At 47.9% G+C, this 24,668-nt stretch overlaps 1 protein-coding gene across 1 annotated transcript in view; it reads left to right on the forward strand.

Annotated features, from left to right (window-relative positions):
* The window catches only part of RAPGEF5 (Rap guanine nucleotide exchange factor 5), a 247,107-nt gene that overhangs the window by 98,927 nt on the left and 123,512 nt on the right, over positions 1 to 24,668 (forward strand). The window contains exon 8 of the mRNA XM_056800508.1: positions 18,497 to 18,570. Coding sequence (XP_056656486.1) covers positions 18,497 to 18,570 — 74 coding nt within the window. The remainder of the gene's footprint in view (positions 1 to 18,496; positions 18,571 to 24,668) is intronic.

A 24,668-nucleotide genomic window follows, 5' to 3' on the forward strand; every position in this document is an offset into this window, starting at 1 on the left:
GACTTTTTCATCATCTCCTTCCAAGGGAGCTTTTTTTCATGCCAAATGGAATCATCTGCCCTTGGGTTTCTTTCAAACTTGGCCCTTCCAATCCAGGAATCACATGTAGGACAATGATGGGGAGAATGTGGGAAGCTGAGATTAAAGTCTCACAATCGCCTTGAGAGGAAGGAGCCACGCAGGAGGTTCTCATGCTGGTGAAATTCTTCTTATCTCGAGTTTCCTCCTCCCTGCTGGTGTTTCGGGAGGAGAGGAGGTCCCGAGACTCCTTCTCACGGCTTTATTGGCAGCCTCCAATCAGCCTCAATGTTGTTGTGGAAATGAAAGATGATACTGAAGAAATGGGCTGGTTGTCAGGGAGTTGTGTTGTCTGTGCTGAATCGTGGTCCCGATTTATTTTTAAAGGAGAATTTCAACAAGGGAGACAACATGGCGCAATGCTATTTAATAACAACAAGAGCAATAATAATGGCTTGCATTGAGATTTGCAAAGCCTATTAGGGAGACATTAGTTCATTTGGTCCTCACCATAACCCTTGAAGGAGGTGCTGTTAGTATTCCCATTTTACAGATGTGTCAACTGAGGCTTAGAGAATTTGTATGACTTACTCAAGATCCTACAGTTGGTAAATAACCAAGAGAGATTTTGAATACAGATATTCCTGATCTAGTCCAATACTTTATCTACTATATCATGTTGCCCCTCAGAGAGGCAGGAAATCCTAAGTTCTGTTTTGACCCAATGGGTGACTCTGGGCAATTCCTGTACTTTCAGTGCCCCCAGGTAGTAAGTTTCCAAGATTAGTAATGGTGGATCTGCATTGCTGGAGGGAATTTCCACTCTGGAACCATCCTATTGCTAATGAAATTATTTGGGGGGGGGGGGGAATTGCAGCCCAGAAGGAATAAGGAGATTGTCCATGGTCCCGTGGGTAATAAGCAGCAAAGCCAATATTTGAACCCACATGCTCTGATTCCAACCTATGCTCTTTCCACCACACCCTAAGGGCTTATGACCTTGTGAATTTTTCCTAACCCTGCTGGTACCAAATTCTCCTGCCTCAGTGATAGATGGCCCAGAATGCTTGTCTTCTCATGAATCGCCATGATCTGCTCTGCGCCATGGCAATTGTTTGCTCTAAGTCTCCTTTCTTTTGTGGAACTGCTCCTTCCATTCCACCCCAACCCAGCCCCTCTCTCCTCACTCATCTCCCCAGCACACCTCCTGTATCCCTGCAGAGTGAAGGGGCAAAATTCTTCCCCCATCCACAGCCTAGTGACCCATTCCTCTTCTGTGTGTGTGTGTGTGTGTGTGTGTGTGTGTGTGTGTGTGTGTGTGTGTGTGTGTAAGCCAGAGAGAACAATGGGAGTATTCAGGCTTTGCTATCATCTAAAATGGACATTTTCTTCATTTTAAATTTGTGGTTTGGAAAAGGAGAAAATCACAGGACCGGCCCCATCCAGGAGTAATTGGTGATGGATGGAGCAGATGTTCTCTCAATTTCCCCTCGCGCTTCCACTGGGGCATGGTGAAAATTGCACTCCCCCCCCCCCCAATCCCATGACACTGTTTATTATAATTAGAGACATTAAGTCCAAATGATGAGCCGGGGTTCCTGGGTATGCGTTATGCGTGCTCTAACCCAGAGAGCCCGCAGGAGCCGTCTTTGTGTGGCTGGCGAGGTTCAGGCGAGCAGGAAGCCCAATCACCGTGGCTCCAGGAGGATCTGGAATTGCAGAAAAGAAGAGGAAAAAGTGGAATAACCTCGTAGCCAGCTGCCGAAGGAGGCCCATGAAGCTGCGAAGGGCTATGGATCAGCAGCAGAAAAAGCTACTGACCAGTCTGGACATTCAAAGGATGAGAGGCTTGTCCCCAACTTCCCTTAGCTTCTGGGAGTCCTCGGAGCGCCTCCTTCAGTGTGCTCTTCAATGAGAGTATTCCATGCTCCTGTTTCCATTCCATTGGACAGCCATTCAGGAAGAGGGGATGGCTTGCCAGGTGCTGTCCGAGGGGCGGGGAATAGAAGGCAAATCCCACCCCTTCTCTGCCCTCAGGGATTTTCTACCCACTGGCTTGGGGTGGGGATGGGGTGGGATGTGCATTCAGGTAGGTACAAAAACTGTACGTTCATTTCAAGAGGGAGAGTGAGGACTGTTGGCTCAGGAAAGGTCCAATCCAGCCAAGTTCCAAAAAGAACTTGCCAGGTGCCAGGCACGGTGCTAAGCGCCAAGTTACAAAGAGAAGCAAAAGGAAAGCCAACTGCTGCCTTCAGAGGATTGATATTCTAAAGGAAGAAGAAAGCTGGGAGGAAAGCTGAGGGAGAGAGAGTATGGCTGGTCTACACAGTCCCTCAACATGGGGGTTCCTGGTGGAACTAACCAATCAGAGGAAGGACCCGCAGAGGTGGAGGGACTTTCCAGAATGAGATGGCTGCCTCTTGATGAAGCAGAATGGAGGGAGGATTCAGGAGAGTCAGAGGTGGGGCCTAGAATGGAAGGAAGGAAGATGAGTAAACTGAGGCTTATTCAGAGTCAAACAGCTAAAAGTGCCCATGACCTCTTTGGAGGTCTTCCAATGGGGCTTGGGTCACTATTTGTGTTGTCTGGGGAGTCCTTTGGGTATGAATTGGGCTTCGTGGTTGCCAAAATCTCTTCTAGTTCTCCAATTCTGGGAATGTGGGGCCAGGTCTTTGGACTTCAAGGCCAGCCCATTATCCACTAGTATCCAAGGAAATAGTCTAAAGTGATACATGTTCCTCTTACTACCTTGGATTGGGAGACATTGTGTGTGTATATATATATGTATATGTAGGGAACTTTGGGTCACTTTCCTGGGTCTTTATTTCCTCATCTGTGAAATGAAAGCATTGGCCTTGGTGGCCCAAAATGGCCCCTCCAGCTCTAAGATAATGATCCCCAGTGAGAGATGGAGGACAAAACCTAAGCCCTGCATACCCTGGCTCTCAGGAAGGGTGAAGCGTGCCACAGGGCAGCCACCCTCCGTCTGTGCCATCTCCTGGCTGGCTTTGAGAAACTTTGCTGGAGATAAGAGAAGGTTTGCATGTTTCCTTTGGGGGTCTGAGGAGGGAAATGTAGGAAGCCAATTCTCTGAGATCCAAGAAATGGCTTCTAGCATCCAGGCTCCAGGGACCAGATTTGTTTTGTGGGAACTGAATGAGCCTAGGGGGACCCCATGCTGCCAATTCCATATTCGTCCTCTACTGAAGGTCAAATTAAAGTTAATGAACCTTTACCCACCAGAGAGCTGAGAGCCATGGCATGTAACGAATTCTTAACATGAGAGAGAGAGAGAGGGAGAGAGAGAGAGAGAGAGAGAGAGAGAGAGAGAGAGAGAGAGAGAGAGAGAGAGAGAGAGAGAGAGAGAGAGAGAGAGAGAGAGGGAGGGAGAGAGGGAGGGAGGGAGGGAGGGAGGGAGAGAGAGAGAGAGAGAGAGAGAGAGAGAGAGAGAGAGAGAGAGAGAGAGGGAGGGAGGGAGAGAGAGGAGGGGAGGAGAAAAGGAGGGAGGGAGGGAAGGAATCATGCCAGGACATGACTTCTGGGGCTCCCTGGCTTGCCATCTTCCCCCTCTCTTCTTGTCTCACTCAGTGCCCCTGCTGTGTGCCAGCCCTCCAAATCAGAAGTCCATAATGCAATCAGAAACCTCCTTAATGGTTTAGAGTTTGCCTTTGTTTCTTTAATTAGCTGATTGTGGCAGCTAATATAGGCTGGCTGGTATAGCCTCAGAGGCAGATTCTTCCTGGGGGCCTGCCATTGCTGCCTGGAATTCTTTGGGTTCATCAGAAGCCAGATGCCTGGTATAGTCTGGGAAACGGAATCCAAGCCCTGTGCTTAGGAGGGACAATGTGGCATTTCTCTCCTGAACTCATTTGGAGCATTTGGGGCTCTGGGCATGACTTCATGTTCTTGGGGGGCAGATTAGACCAAACGGGCTCGTTTCTCCTCTTTGGGTTCATCCTCATGTTATCTCTTGCCTCCATCCCACTTTTCTCCACTCACAGAGTGGGTGCTCTAGTTATGGCCCCCCTGCCTCCACTTCTCCATTCCCAAGGAATCTCCCAGTTTCCAGCCTCTCCTTTCCCAGATCTCCCCATGGCATTCTTCTGAGTTAATATTCCTAATGGATAGATCTGCCTGGTCACAGCCCCACAGTTTCAGGGGTTCCCTCTTACCTCTAGGAAAAGGCATAGCCTGAGGTGCCCATGTACAGCCACCTCCAATACGGTTTCTCCCTATTTTCCCAGCCTTATTCCTGATCACTCCCTGTTCATACTCTACTCCTTCTAGCTAGCTAACCGCTCCCTATACAAAATGACCTTTCATTTCCCTCCTTTGCACCTTTGTATAGCTCATTCTCCATCATGGGATTGCCATCTCTTCTTCCCTCCATCTCTTCACATCCTAACCTCCTCTGTGGCTCAGCTCAGGGGTTGCCTTGTGCCCAGGTACTTGGCTTCTTTCCCATTTGAAAGCGCTGTTTTGGGTTACCTGCGTTTTGTCCTCGTCTCTGGATTTACTTTATCCCGGCAGTTCTCCCTCTTTGGAGCACTTGCAGCCGCCTCCCTGACCGCAGTCTGGCAGGGTGGGGGACTCAATCATTACCCTTCATGGATAGATGAAGAAACTCGGGCTCTCAAGGGGAGCAAAGGCCATGCTAGCCAGGATCAGAGTCGCTGGCCCCGAGCACCCGTCGCTGAGCCGGCCGGGGTCCTGGACAGTGCAAGGCTCCAGAGCCTGAAGGACTTCTCTAGCACCCTAATCCGTGAACAAAAATGGGGCCTGATAGGAGTAAAATAACTGGGGAGGGGCTTGGGGGTCCCCTCGCCTGGAAGGGGCTGGAGTCAATGGTGGAGTGGGAGCCAAGCCCCACTGGGAAGATGAATTCTCTGAGGTGGTGGGGAGGAAGCAGCAAGCCTTCCCTTTGGATCCATTGATTATTCAATTAACAGGCATGGCCAGGTCCCAGGAGGAAGGGAGAGACTCGGGGAGACGTGTTGGAAGAAAATCGCTTTGGGCAGCAGCTGAAAGCCAGATTGGAGCCACTCAGTTTCCATTCAAGGCTCCGTTGGCAAAAGCAGTGCTGGGGGATGAGGGTCTTCCTCCCCAGAGAGATGTGAGACAGGGAGCCTAGCAAGGAGCCCAGCATCATCATCTGGGTGAGAGGGGATGAAGGCCCCAGCTAGGGGATGGCCAGGCAAGGCGAGATCAAGAGAGACGTTATGGCAGGGGAATGGACGAGGGCTGGTGACCCACTGGACATGAGGGGGAAGAAGAAACGGAAGAGGTGAAGATGTTAGGAGAATGCCGGGTCTGGGAGCCTGAGGGGCTTCCTCAGAGAACATACTATGGGAGAGCTTTTGGGGGGAATAATTTTGGGGGGACATTTACCCTGAGGCTGACCTATCTCCTCCATATTTTATTTTATCATCATCTTCTTTTCCAACGATCTCCTCTCCTCTCCTGTGTAGCACCTTCTCCCTTGCAACAATGATTTTAAAAGAATTCATGGGGGCAGTTAGGTGGCTCAGTGGATAGAGATGGGAGGTCCTGGGTTCCAATCTGGCCTCAGACACTTCCCAGCTGGGTGACCCTGGGCAAGTCCCTTAACCCCCATTGCCTAGCCCTTACCATTCTTCTGCCTTAGAACCAATACACAGTATTGATTCTAAGATAAAAAGGTGAAGGCTAAAAAAAGAAGAAAAGAAAAAGAACGACAAAGGGCAGCAAAACCAACCAATGGCCTTGGCTTAGCACAGCTCTCAAGGAGACTCTGGGCTTTTTGTCTGTTGTTCTTCTATCCTCTGTCCTCTGTGTTTTTTAACTGGGCAGATGCTTAAAAAGAGAAATGATTCCTTCTAGAGATGAGCACTCTGTGACTGCATTGTTGAGTATAGAAGAAGAACATTTTCATCTCAAGGACTCAACATCCATTTCCAATATCAGCTGCTTTTCAGGTCTCTTGCATTATCATCCCACTTTCACTGATGGAATAAGTGAGGTACCAGACTTCAGTTTACCTCTCCTAATATTTATGAAGAGCTCACTTTTGTTTAGTCATTCAACAAACACAGAGGAAACTAAAAGGGGGGTGGTGGGCCTTATTGGCTTTCTGACTTGCACTTTCCAAAGAAATATAGCTTTAAGAGATTTGGGGCTGGAAGCTCTTAGTGAGAGTCAATGAATTGGGCTTTGAAGTCCCAGAAGTTTTCCCTCTGGTTAACAAAATGGCATCCACTGATGGTCTTCTCCAGTACTTTCCCTGGTGGGGGTGTGGAGGTGTCCCTGGCATTCTCTCACCCTGGATCAGAGCTGTTTAGACACAAAGCCTTGGCTTCCTCCTTGAGTGGGTTTATCCCCTCCACTTGGAACTCCATCCTGGGGCTGAGCTCCATTGGCTGGCCAAGCTGCCCCTTGTTGACGTTTTCAGGCTGTCCACCCTGGATGTCTCGCCATCCTCATTGCTGCTGCCCCTTCTGCCTTGCTCTCTCTAGGGGAGCAGTCAGGAAGTCCATTTCAGGCAGACGTGACACTTCATTGTCCTGAATGGGAAGCTGTTCCCCATTCCTAGGACTTCTCAACCCTCAAAATCCTTTGTGGGTCCACACTCCCCATGTGTGCAGGTTTCCCCTACTGGCATGTAAGCTCCTTGAGGGCAGGGGCTATCTCCCTCTTGTATTTGTAGCCTGTGTCTGCAGCACGGTGCTTGGCACATAGCAGGTGGTTAATACAAGCATGTTCATTCATTCATTCATTCATTCATTCATTCATCCATCCATCCATCCATCCATCCATCCATCCATCCATCCATCCATCCATCCATCCATCCATTCATTCATTCATTCATTCATTCATTCATTCATTCATTCATTTATTCATTGTCATAGGCTAGAACAGCAGAGTCCTGGCCATGGTGGGTCCTACCCCGTTGGTATGACTTTGAGGAGGAGCCAGTAGCATCTCCTATGCCAGGCTCTGAGGGTGCCATCCCTGACAGAATGAAAAACAGAAATGCAGCCGCCCAGGCTCAGGCGCCTCCACCCTCCTGCAGGACAAATATGAGTAGAAGGTCTCATTATTGGAAAGAGATGCACAGAGTAATTGGGGAGACGGGGAAGAGTCCCACCAATTGTCAGAGGTCAGAAAGGAGAACTTGAAGAGGGAGACTGTTCCAAAGCCCGGAGGCCACCCCTTCAAAGACTTAGATTTGGAGATGGGACGTTGTGGGGAACACAAATCAGACTGTTTGGGGGCACCTGGAATGTGTGAGAAGAGGCATTCTGCAGCAGTTAAAGAACACATATTTTGGAGTCAGGGGACATGAGTTCAGATCCTGCTTCTGTGATGTTCAGAAAGTTATTCTCTGAGCTTCCGTTTAAAAGAGGGTCTTAGACAGGGTGACCTGTGGTCTTGTGAACCAGGAATGCAGGATCCATCCGGAAAGGGAGCTCATGCTAAGTGCCTCACAGAGGACTCTGCTTTTCCTCTTCCTAGCCATAGGAACTCTTGGCCAAAGAGAAGCCTAGGTGAGGGAGAGGATTCCCTCTGCAGTTTGTCCTTTATTTTGGATCTCAGCACCTGTCCTATACTGCGAGGTCTCTACCAGTTCAAAGAATGAATCCTTCCCTAAAGTCGTCCCATGGATTCGAATTCAAAGTTAAAATGATGAACAATGTGGCCGCTGGTTTCAGCCCAATGGAAACTTGGAGTCTGAATTAAAATCATGCGACCGCTTCACAGGATTCATTTCTTGCCCTCCTTGGGACTGAGCTAGGGTTGCAAGAATGCTCTTTTGGAGTCTGAAGATCTGAGTTCCAATCCTGATCTTGAACTTATTATCTCATGGCATTTGGGGACTTGTCATTTCTCAAATGAAAGGGCTGAGTGAGAGACTCTCTAAGGTCTTCACTTTCAGCTTAAGCCCTTTGGTGCCATGAATCCACGGGAGAAGCCCCTAAGATGCAGGTGAGTCTGATTGCTCTGGGATTGAAGCCGAAGAGGAGGGCAAATCTCAGACCCCAAATGAGTTGGAAATAGGAAAATCTCCCTCATGCCTTTGACCAGTGGGAAGCACCTGATCTGGGAGGGGGGCCTGGAATTGGAGGGGGGGGCTGACTCATTGGGCCAAGCTTCCTGCGGCTGTCCAGGGAGCTCTTCTCGTGAGAATGCCGGCTGTGTGACGGGAACCTTCTAAAGCCCGTGTGTGCCAGGGCAAGAAATGGACAAGAATGTTGTATTTGGTGGCCCCGGCAGTTACAATGAGTGATTTTTTTTTCTGGGGGAAAGAGCATAATCTTGGCGATATTTCATTCTAGGAGCTGGTTCGAACCAGCGTGAACAGGAAGGGGAGGGAGCCAGGAGCCATTTCCTGGCCCCCAGGGTTGGGCAGGGGTCTGGGCAGTGATGGGTGGGGTGGCTTGTTCTTTCCCCGAGAGTGTTGGGAGCCAGCAAGCTCTCTCTGAATGGGCGTTTGCTTCGTGACCCGCCGCAATCGAGGAAGTTCACCCCTCTCTCTGCTATTGTTCCAGTCTGGCTGCCCCAAAGGGCTTGGGAGAAGTTTATCTTTCTCACCAGAAGGAAAAGAGTTGAGAAGTTGGACGGGCTGGTCCATTCGGTCACTCCTCAGCTGGGGGGTGGAGATCTCTGGGGCGTGGGTGCGAGTGAGGGCACAACTGACACATTGGCACAAATGGTCGTCTTCTGACTTCATGCAGGTTGCCCAAAGTCGCCCAGGGAGTTAGTGTCAGAGCCTGAATTTGGACCCAGATCTTCCTGCCTCCAAGCCCAGTGCTCTATCCGCTGCACCACCAGCTGCCTCCAGGTTTATGGAGTGCCCACCCTGTGCCAAGTACCATGACAAATGATGGGGGTGCGAGGATGCAGACAGCCAGCCCCTGCCTCAAGGAGCTTGCACTCGGTTGGGGTTTGTTATTGCTCATCGTGACCCCATTGGGGGACTTCTTGGCAAAGATGCAGGAGTGGCTGGACGTTTGCTTCTCCAGCTCATTTTATGGAGGAAACTGAGGCCAGCAGGGTAGATGGTTTGCCCAAGGTCAGGCAGCGACTAAGTGTCTTTGGCTGGATTGGAATCCAGGAAGTTGAGTCTTCCTCACCCCAGTCCCAGCACTCTATCCATGGTGCCACCTGGCCGCCCTGCTGCTAGGGCAGAGCAGTGCATTTTTAGTGGATTGGGGATTCTCTGAGCTCTAGAGCTCTCCTCCCTGAACTATGTTGGCCTGTGCTGGGCTTGTCCCAGCCACTGAGCTTTAGACCAGAGCAGAGTTTCTGCGATGATTCTAAACTTTGGGAAAATAGGGGAGGGTTCAAGCAAACTCTAATGGAAATACTGATGAGTTTTTTATTATAATTACACCAGAATACAATGGTTAGAGGACTTTGAGCTGATTTCTATTGAACTCTTCAGAAAAAAACACAACGCCTTCCTTGGAAAAATCATTAGTCCTCTTTGCCTTCCTGTAATGTTGGATCCCTCTGAGGAAGCGCTTCTTAGGATTCAGCATCGTGTTTGAGGAATCTTCTAGGAAAGCAATCTGACAAAACCCACCTTCCCAGGTTGGAAGAAATCAAATCTAGATGGGCTCTGCCATGGCCTGACCAAGCCCTGCGGCTTTGGTGAGGCCCTTCTCTGGGCCTCAGTTTTCTCATCTGTTAGATAGAGGAGAATGGCCTCAACTTGCCTTTGCAATTTGTTTCTGTCTCTGTTTCCATGTCTTTCTGTCTGTCTTGTCTCCATCTCTCTTCTCAGCTCTTTATCTCTCTCCCTCCCTCTCTCCCTCCCTCTCTCCCTCTCCTACTCTCTTTCTCTCTCTCTCTCCCTCTCTTTCTGTCTCTCACTCTGTCTCCCTCTCTTCCTGTCCCTGTCCCTCTCTGCCTCTCTGTCTGTCTGTCTGTCTGTCTCTGTCTCTTTGTCTCTGTCTCTCTCTCTTCCCCCCCTCGTCTCTCTCTCTGTCTCTCTCTCTCTCTGTCTCTGTCCCTCTCTCCCTCTCTATCTGTCTGTCTCTGTCTCTTTGTCTCTCTGTCTCTCTCTCTTCCCCCCCGTCTCTCTCTCTCTGTCTCTCTCTCTCTGTCTCTCTCTCTCCCTCTCTCTCTCTCTCCCTCTCTCTCTTTCCCTCTCTGTCTCTCTCTCTGTCTCTATCTCTGTCTCTCTCTCCCTCTCTGTCTCTCTCCCTCTCTGTCTCTGTCTCTGTCTCTCCATCTATTGTCACACACACACATATACGCATCTATATGTGATAGTTTGATCCCATGAACCTTAAGTGAGGATTAAAGATGTGCTCCTTTAACCCTTTGGGGCTCCCTTTAAAAATGCTCATTTGAACGATGCCTAAGTAGGTTAACATGCAGTTACGCCCTTCACTTCTTCCTTCTTTCTGCTCTTTTCTGTAGCTAATGGAGCTCCTTTTTTCCTTTCACATTTTGACTTGTGATTGCATGCGTTGCCAGACTCTGGGTATGGAGAGTCCATCTACCAATACTGATTGACCCCCTCTCTATAACTTAGGACACATGCATCAATAGGTCATTTATTAATCACTTGTGTGTGTGCCTGTCATTGTGCACAGAGGCCAGACATGGTAGGGGCTTTGTTGTCCAGAGAGGTGAAAGGACTCGTCCCGGGTCACACAGCCCTCTCAGGTTTCTCAGCCAGCTTTCGCTGGACTCAGACCTTCACTCTGCTAGGATATGGGTGGGATGTCAAAAAAAGAGTCCCGAGCAAGTGGTTTTCCCAGCTGGTGGCCTCTCTGGTCAGGTTTCCTTTACTTTTAAAAGTCACATTTCCTCGTCTCTTATCTCTCGCTTCCTTATTTCTTCTCTGCCTAGAGAGAAGCTCTGGGCTTGTGCTAGCCCGGAGGAGCATCCCAGCTGGCAGCCCTGGGCCAGCTGTTGCCCTTCTGGGGCACGGCCGGCCCGTTTAAAGGAACAACCCCAGGACTGATGTTTGCTCAGGACGCTTTTCCCATCCCACCCGTGCCCTGGTCAGCTTAGAATAATAAATCAAACGCAGGCTCCCTCCCAGCGCTGGCCCAAGCCAACAGGACACGAAGCTCTGCTTGGGTAGGTTTGCTCCTTCCTTATAGTTTATGGCTGGACATTCGTCAGAATCGGGGGAAGTTCTCGAGGGCTTCACCTTCTGTGGCCTTTGCCGACGCCCGAGATTCGTTTTACGCGTCTAAGCTGACGGGGCTGCTCGTAAATCCCCCAAAGCTCCGCTGCTTCGTTTCTTTTCCCGCCGTGGGACGTGAGAACCACTGGCTGAGCTCCACTCTTGCAGCCATATTTCTTTGGCCTTTCCAAGACAACGATGGTCATTAGGGGCTCCCAACAAGAAGTGGCTTTCTTTGGAGAGCCGCCGAGGTGAGGGATGGAGAGCCCGCCGGGCCTTGGAGGTAGCAGCCTTCTCTGGGCCACGCAGGGGGACATCAAGCTGAGGAGTCCTGGCCGAGCCCCTTCCTCCCTCCTGGCTGGCTCACTCCCCTCTATGAAGCAAAAGCAATGGTGGCTTCTCTTGCCTTATTGCCAGGAGCCTGGGGTGGGGAGTGGATATTTTCCTGAGCCCCAACCAGGATGCTGGCCCGTCTGTCTCTGGGGGTCTGATGGGCATCAGTGAGTGAATCTCCAAAGGGCTCTGGGCTCCTCCCTTGGTTTTTCTCTGGATCTGGGATTTTACTGGTAAAGGAAACTCTCTCTCTCTCTCTCTCTCTCTCTCTCTCTCTCTATCTCTCTCTCTCTCTCTCTCTCTCTCTCTCTCTCTCTCTCTCTCTCTCTCTCTGCCTCTCTCTGTCTCTGTCTCTGTCTCTGTCTGTCTCCCTCTCCCTCTCTCTCTCTGTCTCTGTCTCTGTCTCTCTCTCTCTCTCCCTCTCTCCCTCTCTCATGTGCTCTCTCTCCCCCCTTTCTCCCTCTCTCTTTCACCCCTTTCTCTCTCCCTCTACCCTCTCCCTCCCTCTCTCTTCCTTCCTCTCTCTCCTCTTGTCTCCCTGACCATCTGTCCCTCTCTCTTTCTCTGTCTCTCTCTCTGTCTCTGTCTCTCTCTCTGTCTCTCTCCCTCCCTCTCTCTTCCTTCTCTCTCCTCCTGTTTCCCTGTCCATCTGTCTGTCTCTATCTATCTCTGTCTCTATCTCTGTCTCTCTCTGTCTCTCTCTGTCTGTCTCTGTCTCAATCTCTGTCTCTCTCCGTCTCTCTGTCTCTCTCTCTCATCTGTAAGTCAATGGATTCTTCTTCCCCTACAAGATCAGGAAGTCATCTGGACCACAGAATCTTGAAAACCATTATTCCAAGTCTCCCAAACTCCCCATCAATGGGCATCTCCATATCCCTTGTGGAATGAAAAAAGAACGTGTATCTAGTCTTAGAGAGCTGCTGAAGGCCCACATTTAGGGCTAGAAGGGACCTTTGAGACCATCAAGTCCAAGCCATCAGTTTACCAGTGAGGATGCTGAAACACAGGGAAGGAAAGAGACTCAGCCAGGGTCACACAGCTAGTATATGTCTGAGGTAGGATTCCAACTCAGATCTCCTGACTCTCTGTCATGCCTCCCCACCCCCAGATGGTGGCCAGCACCTTGTCCAGTCAACCTCTGGGTGGGGATCACAGAGGGCGCTGGCCTGGACCCTGGATGGAAGGAGACTGTCATCAATCCTTGTGTCCACCATGCTCAAAGACCACCGTCTCTAACACCCCCATTCTCTCAGGGATGCCACAGTCTAACCAACCACTCCTTGCCATGGTCTTGGCACAATGTAACGGTTGCTAACTCAAAGGATGGTGCATTTAGTGTGAATAGATGAAGCGAGCAGGTCCATGAGCACTGCTGACCCACGTTCTCCAAGTCGTATCTGGTTGCTATCAAGGATGAGTTTGCCTGGAAAGAGAGAGAGCAGGTCATGGGTCTGGGCAGGATGGATGGTTGCCATGCTTTGTAGATACCCCGATTGAGGCTTTAAAGGGACGGAAGGGAGGTTTATCAATGAAAAAATGTGTGAGACGTCAACACCGATAGATTTTACAGGCAAGGAAGGCTGGAATGGCCCCTGGTGGTAGCCTCAGGGATACACCTCAGGACAGCTCCGTGGCTCCATAGGACACAGAGTGTCACAGGAGTCAGGGAGACTCCTCTTCCCGAGTTAAAATCTGATCTCAGACACTTACTAGCTGGGTGACCCTGGTCAAGTCACGTCACCCCATTTACCTCAGTTTCCTCTGCTGTAAAATGTGCTGAAGAAGGAAATGGCCAACTACTCCAATATCTTTACTAAGAAAACCCCAAATGGAGTAGACACAACTGGAAAACAATTGAACTACAAATGCACCTCAGTTCCCAGACTGGGATGATGGGAATTTTAATCTTAAAATGGCTGGTAATACAGAGAATCCACTGCACACTGGAAGAGTTCTAACCCAATAACCTGGTTTACATCCTGCTTCTTAACACATAGCAGCTATATGACCATGGATAAGTCTCTTTCCTTTCCTGAGCCTCAGTCTCCCCATTTGTAAAATGGAGGCAATCATTCTTATAGTATCTCCTTTATAGGTTTGCCGTGAGAAGTGAGTCAGTTAATGTATGTAAAGCCTTGTGTAGAGCTGAGGCTGAGATGCCCAGTCTGTTGGCTTCTTCAAAATATTGTTAAAATGGTTTCCTTTGCAATCGCATGTCATTTATCTGGTTTACTCAAGCATAGTCTTCTGAGAAGGGGCGACTAATACTACTGATAACATAATGAACATTTGTTTCGCCTCTACCAGGGACCAGTCGCTGTGCATAGTGCTTTGGGGTGCTTATCTCATTGGATCCTCCCAGCGCACTTGGGGAGGGGACGACGATTATCCACCGAAAACAATAACAATAAAAGCGGCACGGACAGGACGCCGCCGCTCTCCCCTCTGGCCCGTTCCTGGTAGCCTGATGGGCTCATGGTGCAGAGACGGCTCGGCACAGAAGGTGGCCCACTGGGGAGGAGAGCCCCGATTCCAGAAGTCCTCACTTCAGCATGACTCGCTTTCTTCTACACTGAAAGATCGATGCTACCAGAATGGCGGGAATTGGGTGGGGGAGCAGAAGGTGGACGTCCCGAGGCTTTCCAGAAGCGTGTTGGGGGCCCCGGGACTGGCCCCCCAGGACAGGCTCAGGCAGCTGCTGGCCCCCACCACACACAGGATGTTTGCAGTCAAAGCTGGTGCAAAATGGGCTTCCGGGTCCCCATGGCAGGGAACAGCCTCCTGGAACAAAGCTTGTACGGCCATTAGACATTATTCAGTCTCCTGTCCTGACCCCTCCAGGCGGCTCCCCCACCCTAGTTTTTCCGAGGAAACAGGCTTTGGTTTGGGGGCTCCCCCCACCATGCCTAGGCTCCGGCAGCCCCTTGGTAAAAGGCATCTCAGAGGCGTGATACAACCTGCCAAAAAGCAGGGCTTGCCCCAACTGCGTTTTCCTGGCCTTCCAAGGCTCCGTGGAGGGAGTGATGCATTGTCCTAGGAATTTGCCCGCACGGCACCATCTCCCCTTCCTTCTTACACAGGAAAGCCCTTTGCGAAAGCAGCGAGATCCAACTGGCAGGCAGAATGGGGATGAGCGCCATTTGGAGGTTAGGGATCTGTGGGGAGGTTTTGTAAGCCTGAGCTGTCCACCGGCATTCTAATATTCTTCTCATCGTGGCTCCTCTTCCTCCAGCCATCATGTGTGGAGGGCAGTGGAATATGGCAGGTGCTAAGTCTTTGTAAGACCGTAGACCCCAGGGGCCTAGATCTAAAGCTGGAAAGGACCCCGGGGCCATCTTGTCCAAGCCTCCAGTTTACAGATGGGGAGACTGAGGCTCAGAGAGATGAAGGGACGTAGGTCAATCGTACAGGTATTGAGTGGCAGACCAGGACTCATCCCATCCTTTGGTTTCAAGTCAAATCCTCTATCCACTGGGCTGAGGGCAGGAAATAGGGGCACAACCAATGTCTGAAAGGATCTCAGGGTGGTAGGTGAGAAGACATCCACACGAAGCCTCTGAGGTCTGATTTGGTAGACAGAGGTCATCCCTCTCCCATGGCAGATGGCAACCCCTCAAAGAAGTCAGCAAGCATTTAAGCACTCTCTGAGGGCCGGGTCCCATGCTAAGATCTGGGAATGCCAAGAAAGGTCAGAACACATTTCTTGACTTAAGGAGATTCCATTCTAATGGGAGATTCAATGTGGAAAGAATTTTAAAAATATACAGGAAGCAGATGGGAGGTCAGAGGGTAGGAGCGAGCAGCTGGGGGCTGGCAAAGACCTGCAGAATGGGAGCGTGGAGCTGAGTCTTCATCAGTGGTCTTTGTGAGTCTCTCTGGCCACGGTAAGGCTTTATTATGGGGCCAGCCTTCTAGGGATGAGCCCTTTCTGAACTGAGGCTCCAGTGACAGCCTGTCCAGAGTGGTCACTCGATGGGCAAAGCTAGCAGAAGCCCAGATTTACCCCCAGGCTGTGATGGAGACTAATGCGATGCAGACCCCAATAGTCATCAATGCCTGCCTCGAATACTGTCTTGCTCCGATTCCTTCCCGTGGCTGAGTTCTCAAAGGCCATCTCAACTGAGCTTGAGCTCCATCAGGTCCTACTGAGCTGGCCAATCGTGGTGTTAGAACCTGCCTGAGCTACAGCAGGTCCTGATCCTCCTGCCCTCTGCCAAAAAACTCCCTAGAAGTTGACCACCAGGCAATGGATATGTCTGGCCACCACAACTCATGAAAGCTGCACACAGAGGGGTCATGATCAGCATTAGTGAAGGGAATCCTCATATTGGTGAAATCATATTTTCCTCTTTTTGTTGAGATATTGCGGTAAACTGAGTCTATGAGTAGAGCAGAGATGTAGTCAAAGACAGCTGAGATCAGTCAGAGAAAGATCACAGGGTCCGATTGACAACTTGTTGGTAAAATGCAGGGAGTTCTGGGCTGGGATCAGGAAGTCCTGCGTTCATATCTGGCCTCGGACAATACCTGTGTGACTTTGGACAAATCTGCCTCTGTTTATTCAACTGTAAAATGAGAATAATAATTATAACATCTGCCTCCTGCGATTGTTGTGAGGATCAAATGAGGTAATATTGCTAAGTTCTTAGCACAATTCCTAGAACACAGTAGGTGCTAAATGAATGCTTTGCTCCTTCCTTGCTTCTTTAGATTAAGAACTAGAAGGGACATATGAAGTTATCTATTACAAGGGTTCTTCACCCACTTTGTGTCGGAGTCTCTTCTGGCTGTCTGACAGAACCTCTGAACCCTTTTATCAGAGTCCTGTTAAATAAAATCCATGGCATTGCCAAGGAAACTCCTTTTATTGAAATGTAGTTATCAAAATATTTTTTAAATCATGAGAACCCCAGGTTAAGAAATCCTCATTTTACATACCAGTAAACTGAGGCAAGATCATATGGAGTGATTAACCCAAGGTCACTAGGCAAAGCTGGGATTCTGACTCATGTGCTCTAACTCTAAATCCATTATTGTCCATGGTACCTCTTGGATTTTGCTTTTGAAAAAAAAAAAAGAAACAAATAGGGTCATCTAGCTGGTATAGTAAATAGAGTCCTGCCCAGAAAATCTGAGTTCAAATCCAGCCTTAGATACTTAGGTTCTGTGGCCCTGGGTAAATCACTTAACCCCATTTGCTTTCATTTCCTCATATGTCAAACGATCTGGAAAAGAAGATGGCAGACCTTTCCAGGATATTTGCCCCCTCAAAAACCCAAATGGGGTCATAAAGAGTCAGACACAAATGACATGACTGAACAACAACAAAGAAATGGGGAGAGAGAGTGGTAGTTTGGTTTGAAGTTGGAAAAAAGGCATGGAGGCAAGAAGAGGGAGGCAAATTAGGTGGAGAGTCATCAGACAAGCATTGCAGTTGGAGGGATGGTGATTCTTTTTGGTCCTGGGCTGGATGCTGCTGCTGAGGACCCTTCTGAGGATCCTCAGCTATTCTAGGACTCTGTAAAAGAAGGGGGAATAATGAGAGGTGAAATTGGAGTCTCAATTAACCAACCAACCAACATTTATTAAGCATCTGCTGGGTGCCAAGCACCGTGTTAGGTGCTAGGGGTGCAAAAACAGAAATGATATCTTGTCTTCCCTCAAAGAGCTTACCGTCTCAGGGAGACAATACAAACCCATGTAAGTGTCTGTCAAACCCAGAGGCATAATAGGATGGGATGGGATGGAGGAAGGGCTAACTGCATCAAATTAGCAAGAAGAAGACATGGCGCACCCTGAGCCATTGGTTTGCAGGTTTCTGAAATATCTGAGGAAGGTAATTCTATTTTGAAGGGGACAGTTAAGAAAAGGGAAGAGCTAGAAAGTGGGAAAACCAACAAAGGGGAGGCCGTCCTCAGTCAGGTCTACAGTAAGGGAGGTTTGAGTTAGGATGGTGGCCAAGAAGGTGAAGAAGGATCACTCTCAAGAGGCTGCAATTTGGGATTCTGTTTGGTCACAGAAGTGAGTGAGTGCCCTTCACTGTATCTGAGAAGCCAGATGCTGCTCTTCTGCTAGGTTGGAATCATGAACAAGATGTTATTTGGACCACTCTGTGAAGCAATTTGAAACTATGAAAACAGAGTGACAAAAATGGACATGTCTATTGACCGAGAGATGCCTCTGCTAGGCAAGGATGTCGGCGACAAAAAAAGAAAGCCTCCACGTACCGCTGCATAACCTAGAGCAGCCTTTTTGTAGCAAAGAAGTTGAAGCAAAGTCACTTTATTGATTGGAGAATGGTTGAACAAATTGTGGTATGTTGCTGCCTAGGATAAATACAGAGAATCTTGGAAAGATTTAGATACACAGATGCAAAGTGAAACAAGAAGAACCAGGAGAATGACTCCCCCTACCCTGAAGCATTCAAATTAAACCCTGTGAGATTATCCGGCCAAGCCTGCCCCTGAAGAAAGGGGAGTAGAAGGAACCTCTTCCTGTTTCTTTGCAGATGATGGGGAATCATGGGTGTGGAACACTGACTATTATGGTAGAATTTTTTCAGTGTGTTGGTTAGCTTTGCTGAATGTTTTCCCCCTTTCTAAATTTTTTTTATCATAAAGGAGGGGGATAGGAAATAGGGCACAGTACAAAGTGATGTCAAGACAAAAAAATCAATAACTTATTATTTTTTTAATCTAGGTTCTGGTTGGAGAACGTAGAATCCAAATACTGTCACTGCCATGTCATTAGCTCTTCCCCTACCCTCCCAGCTAATGATTGAAATCATCCTGTTGACTCAAGCTTTGTTGAAATGGGGGTAAAGATTGTATGCTGACTTCTGCTTTCTCCATGATTGCTGATCTCACAGAGGCAAACAGTGGGGGTAAATTGCCTTTAAAGAGGTCATCCCCCAGGATTGAGTTGACAGACGAGAGATGCTTTCCAAACACTAGCCCTCCCTCCAAATAAAACAGGTTGGAGCTGTTTGTTTCCTTCTGAAGACCCTTTCCTTTGTTGTTTTAGCCCTTGATCGAGATGAAGAAAGTGGGGATGGCCCGACAACGGCATCCGAGGACGACGGGCTCTCAGACTCCCAGGTAAGGGAAGCTCTGAGTACTGCCTGACATGATAACGTGTCCTTCCCCTATCCTGGGCTCCAGAAATGCTTCTCTCAGGATGGGGGTATTTCTAAATGATATCGATCTCTCGCTCTTATCTCGAGTAAATAAAATCATATTGCTGGGAATCAAGTCTTTAACCTTAGCGTTGGAGATGGGATAAGAGAAGGGCACCAAGGCGGAATGCTGAGTCTGCCGTTCTTTGGCAGATGCAGCCGTGACATTTTGATGACATTTCAGACATGGAGAGAGCAAATCCAGCCTGAGGTGGATGCAGCTAAGCCCAAATATTCTTGCATCAGGAAAACTCTGAATGGCTTAGTTCGAACAGTTGTTCACTTGAGGCCCAAAATGTGCCCTTTAAACATGGACACCATGTTCAATTTTCTTTTCTTGACTGGAAAACTCTGCCCCAAGTAGCTAATACTGTCAAGGACTAGGTTGGTTGGTTGTTTAGTTGGGGTTGGAATGTCATTGCTAGAAAAATCCTTTTTGAAGTTGCTTCTTGCTTGGACAATTGCTGCCATCTCCAACTTTGATTTATTTACCCATTTATTGAGTGGGGGAATGGGATTCTGGACCCGTGGCTTTTATCAGGGAAGAGAACTCCCAGTGTAGAAACTCACTCCACTGATAGAGATTGGCAATATATCTACGATGCCTCCTCTGAGAGAGTTGTCTGGAGTACGGAGAGAATGAGCGGCTTGGCTTGCTCATCGTGATCATGATCAGACCTTGAACCTTAGAGTCTCCTGTTTCCAAGGCTGGCCCCAGATCCATTAGGTCAGACCGCCTTTCATCGATAAGCTCACTCACTGAAATATTGAGCTTGTAAATTATTCTCTTCATGAGTGCCTCCCCTTCCACATTTCCTTTTTCTCAAGATGTTGTCAGGAGCTCGAGGGTTCCTGACTTCATGAGAATGATCTGTGTGTGAATTCCTCCCACCAAAACACTCCACCACCCATCCAGAACTTCCCATCTTAGATGGTTGACTAAGGATGAGGGAGCTTCGGGGACTTGCCTACGGTCACCCATCTGGGAAGTTCATAGAGATCAGGTTAACTCCGTTAGGTAGAAAACTTCCTTGAGATGGAAACTTGATGTTCAAAGCACCTTTATCTCCTACCTGAAAAAGCAGACTTGTTTTCTCAGATATATCAGTGCATATCTCTGATCTGGAGACTCTCTTCCATGCACAGATTGAAGGATCTTTTCCTTATTATCCATTTTCCTTAATATTTACTCTTTCTGTTACCTAATTTGCCAAAAGATCCATTTGGTTTTCATTGACTCCCCTCACAAATGCTCTTGCCCCATGTAACAGACACCAGGGATATTTTGCTAGCCTAGATGAGGTGTTTTTATGATGGGAAAAATTGCTATCTTAATTAGATAAATTGAAATGGAAATATTTTCTGAGTGCAACAAAACATAAAGCATGTTAAGGAGGCAGCTGCTGTTGTGGAAAAAATGGTGGATTTGGATTAACAGGACCCGAGTTAGAATTCTGGCTCTCCTATTTTCTGTCTATGTGACCTCAAGCAAATCACTAATTCTTCCTGAGCCTCAGTTTCCTCATCTGCAACATGAAGGGGGTAGATTAGATGGCTTCTGAGACTTTTTCCATTTGTAAATCTATGATCCTTTCATCAACAATCCTTTGGGGAGGGTAGGCTGTCTGGCTTAGTAGATGGAGCACTCAACTTAGAGTCAGGAAACCTGGGTTCAAAGACCTTCCTAGACAATTAAGGTGTACACTCTTTCAGAAGTAAGTCCTACCACTTTTCCAACCTCAGTCTCTTCATTTCCAGATTGGGGACAATAATATACTATCTACCTCACAGAGCCATCATGAACAAAACATTTTATAAATCTAATATGCCACTAGAAATGAGCTATTATTTGCTGTTATTTGTATGTGAAAAAGTTAAAATCTCTTCCAAATCTCTCTCTCTCTCTCTCTCTCTCTCTCTCTCTCTCTCTCTCTCTCTCTCTCTCTCTCTCTCTCTCTCTCTCTCTCTCTCTCTCTCTCTTTTCTCTCTCTCTCTCTCTCTCTCCCCCCTGGGGGATTTTCTTTTTTAAATGGCTGAGCAATTTGTTTCCTAACTATATGCATTCATGTTATAAATTTCAGAAGGAGCAGCCAGTGATAGCCACTGAGAAGAGTCTCACCAAAGGGTAGATAGAGAGGAGCCCCCACTGGCATCCCTTTGACTGCTCTTGCTAATGTCAGGCTGACTTAACTTGGCATTTTAGAAAAAGGATTTTGAAACTTCTATTTTTTTAAGTTGAATGTATAAATAAAGCAAATACAGTAATGCTTTTGTAGATTAGAAGCATTTGACCTTTCCTCACTTAAGGATTAGTCATTTCTCATTGTTTAAGCTTTTGCCTAAAGAACCTCACATTTCCTGAGGAAGCCGTTCCTAACACCCCTTCCCCATGTCATTGTATCTATTTTGAATATGCTTATATTTTTGAATATGCTTTTATATGTAGGTGCCCCCCCAATAGAATGTAAGTCCCTAGACAGTAGTCAACCAACATTTAATAATCACCTAGTAGATGGAAGGCACTGGGGATCTAAGTCAAATCAATAAATGTTTATGAAATGCCTAATATGTTCCAGGTCCCATCCTATATTCTGAGTCAAAAAAGATAGGCAAAAATGGGATATAAACACAGACATGAAATAGTTCCTGCATCCAGGGAGCTTACAGTCTATTGAATGAAAAAACAACCCACAGACAAGTAAATAATTATAATAATTATAACAAAAACAATAATAATAATCTCTAACATTTCTATGGCTCTTCAAGGTTTGTAAAGTGCTTTCCAAATATTTTTTCATTATGTCCTTACAACAACTCTGGGATTTAGATGCTATTATTATCCTCATTTTACAGATGAGGAAATGGAGGCAGACAGAAGTTCAAGTGGCTAGCCCAAAATCATATGACTCATAAGTGTCTGAGGCCAGATTTGAATTCAAGTTTTCTTGACTCCATCCACTGTACCACCCATCAGTTTCAAAATCAAAATATATAGAAGAGGAAGGGAGCACTTATTAGTGTGATCCAGGAAGTCTTCTTGCAGGAAGTGAACCTTAGTGGAAATAAGAGATTCATACATTCCAGGCACGGGGATCAGTCTGTACAAAGACTTGGAGGTAGGAAACCATAACCTGAGTTTGAAAAATGGCAAGTAAGTCAGTTTGCCTGGAATTCAGAGCATAATTTAAATTAAGATGACTTTATTCTTCTCCTCTTAACCTAAAATAAGATGCTTCTTTTGACATTCATAGCATCAATCCATGATTCTTCTGGTTCATCAGCATTCAGTAAATTATTCATAATCAGTTCCATATCAATAAATTAAATAGACAAGGATGGCAGAACTCTGGATCCTGGCTTCGTGTGGTTATCTCAGGGTCTGAACAGGAGCATGGCCACTGAAGTGAATTAATGAAGCCCTGGATTTCTGGAATTAAGTCACTAAATTATAGGCCTACAATAGACCCCGGGAGAACATCTGGTTACGCCTCCGGCTTTTAAGAAGGTCTGCATTTATAAGCCATCCCGGACATATGGATTCTGATGTGAGCCTTAAAGGTCTCCAGGGAATCAGTGAGCTATCATGACCTGCCTTCCCTGCAAGCCTGTTGGGTGGGTGCTTCTGTAATGAGCACTTTCAGGCTAATCAGCATGCAAAAATGCATTTGAGAAAGTTAATTCTATTGCTGAAATCAGAAGATCTGGTGCGCCACTTTCTCCCTTTAATTATGAAAATGCCAGGCTCCCACAATGGCAGCTGACACGGCAGTCTAAGTAGGTGGAAGCCCGTTTTCAAAAGTAACAGTATTGACCTGTTCTCTGTGGGAGTGGTCCAGGGGCTCCAGGTACACGCAAAGACATGCATTTCCTAATGAAAACAAATGCTGCGGCCAGAGCGCCAATGACATCCAAGGGGGAACTCCCATTGTTTCCTAAAAGCTAGCAAACCCAGACATCCCGGACAGACAGGACGTAGCTCTTCCCTCCCAGTCCAGCCCATGATATGTCTCTCAAAAGTCTGACCTGAGGAAAGGGCGCCTCCTAAAATCCCAGCCCTCTCGAGCTCTGCTGAGCATCGTCGGTTCATATGCTGAGCCACAGAGACCGAGTATTGGGTTTATCCTGGACGAGGAGGGGAGCCCGCTGGTTTTGCAGTGCCGATCTCGGTCGATGGTCTTCAAAATGGATTTGGGGCATAAAGAAATCGGATTGGGAATAGTGGTTGGATCAGTGTACATCGATCCCCACTTGTCGGCAACCCAAGCCGAGGGTCCAGTGCCCTAATGGGAATGCATCGTGCGCATCACATTTGTGTAGCAGACATCATAGCACCTAACCCTAACCCTAACCCCATCCCTGGTTGTATCATGGTTTCCAGTTGGCAAAGAGCTTTCTAGACCTTTCTCATGGAGTCAACACAACCACCCTCTGAGGCGGGAACGGCAGAGAACACTGGTTTTCACCAATTCTGTTTGCAGATGAGAAAACCGACAGTGCAATGGGATGGTCACTGGGGGAGCAAGATTTGAACCTTCTCCTTCCTCCCACTGCCATCTTATCTCCTCTCCCTACATTAATCTTGACGAGGATACAGAAATCCAGCATCCGAATCTCATTCGTTTTATGGATTGGGTCACCATCCTGACCTCCACCTCCTTAAGAATTAGATGGCCAAGGCTCTGGCCAAGCACCTTTATTGCTCTTCTGAATGGTGTACACTTCCAGGGTGTCATCTAATGGAGAGAAAATACCCGAGCCTCAGAGCAGGGATCCTCCCTTGAGTCAGACCATCGGTGCTTCTGTCTTGGATGCACAACCCAGAGGAACAATGAGCTGAATAGGGGGAAGGGAAATGCCTTCTGTTTTAGGAATTGGGCAGCCCTTTCATCATTCGTGGCAGTGATGTGGATTGTTATTAATTAGCTTTTTAAAGTTTGCAAGATACGTAACACATGTTATCTAATATGAGCCTTAGGTCAGCCCTCTAAAGTATGCTTTAAGGATGCAGATCCTTACTTTACAGATGAAGAAACAGAATCAATCAATCAAAAAATCAATCCATTAAGCATCTACTATGTGGCAGACACTGTGTGCTAAGATCTGGGGATACAAAAAGAGACAAAAGACAGTTGATGCCCTCAAGGAGCTCCCAATTTAAAGGGGAAGCCAAAATCAGAGAGAAGGGAAGAGCCTTGTCTAAGATCACAAAGCTAGTGTCAGAGGGGGGATTTGAACCCAGATCTTCCTGATTTCATAACCCACTGCCCCCCGTTTTTTTAAACCCTTACCTTCCATCTTGGAATCAATACTGTGTCTTGGTTCCAAGGCAGAAGAGTGGTAAGGGCTAGGCAATGGGGATGAAGTGACTTGCCCAGGGTCTCAGAACATGGAAGTGTCTGAGGCCAAGGACTTCCCATCTCTGGGTCTGCCCACTGCCCTTTCCATTGTACTATGCTGCCTCCTCACCTACAATCCTCCCTTTCCCACCTACGTGCCTTTGCACAAGCTGATCCCTCCCCCCAGCACCCGTACTAGGAATGTACTTCTCTTTTTCATCATTTCTGCCTCTTAGAATCCTGGCTTTCTTCAGTGCTCAGCTTTGAGTATCCTCTTCTCTCTGAGGCCCCTCCTGGTCACCCTCACCTGTCAGCACCTTCTCTTCCCCTCCTCATGACCTTTGCATTTGCTTTGCATGTACAGAAGTACATGCAATGTATGTTCAGACTTGTCATCCGTGTAAACTGGGAGCTCCCTGAGGGGAGACACCATTTGATTTGTGTTGTATAACCCGGGGCTGCCTCCATCCCCGCGCACAGTAGGTGCTTCAGAAATGGGCGATGCTCCTTTTCTCCTAGAGAGGAAGCCCAACAGAGTTCCGTCTCCACAACTTTCCCCTCAATCGGGAATGTGGAAGGCAGTCACTTAAGGGAAAGTCTCCCATCTCTGCCTGTTCTCTGCTGCTGTCATGGCGTCCGCCCTCTTCATTTGTCCCACACACTGATCTTGCTGTAAGAAAGTCCA

Source organism: Monodelphis domestica, chromosome 5 (assembly GCF_027887165.1).
Source record: "Monodelphis domestica isolate mMonDom1 chromosome 5, mMonDom1.pri, whole genome shotgun sequence".
Taxonomy (NCBI): domain Eukaryota; kingdom Metazoa; phylum Chordata; class Mammalia; order Didelphimorphia; family Didelphidae; genus Monodelphis; species Monodelphis domestica.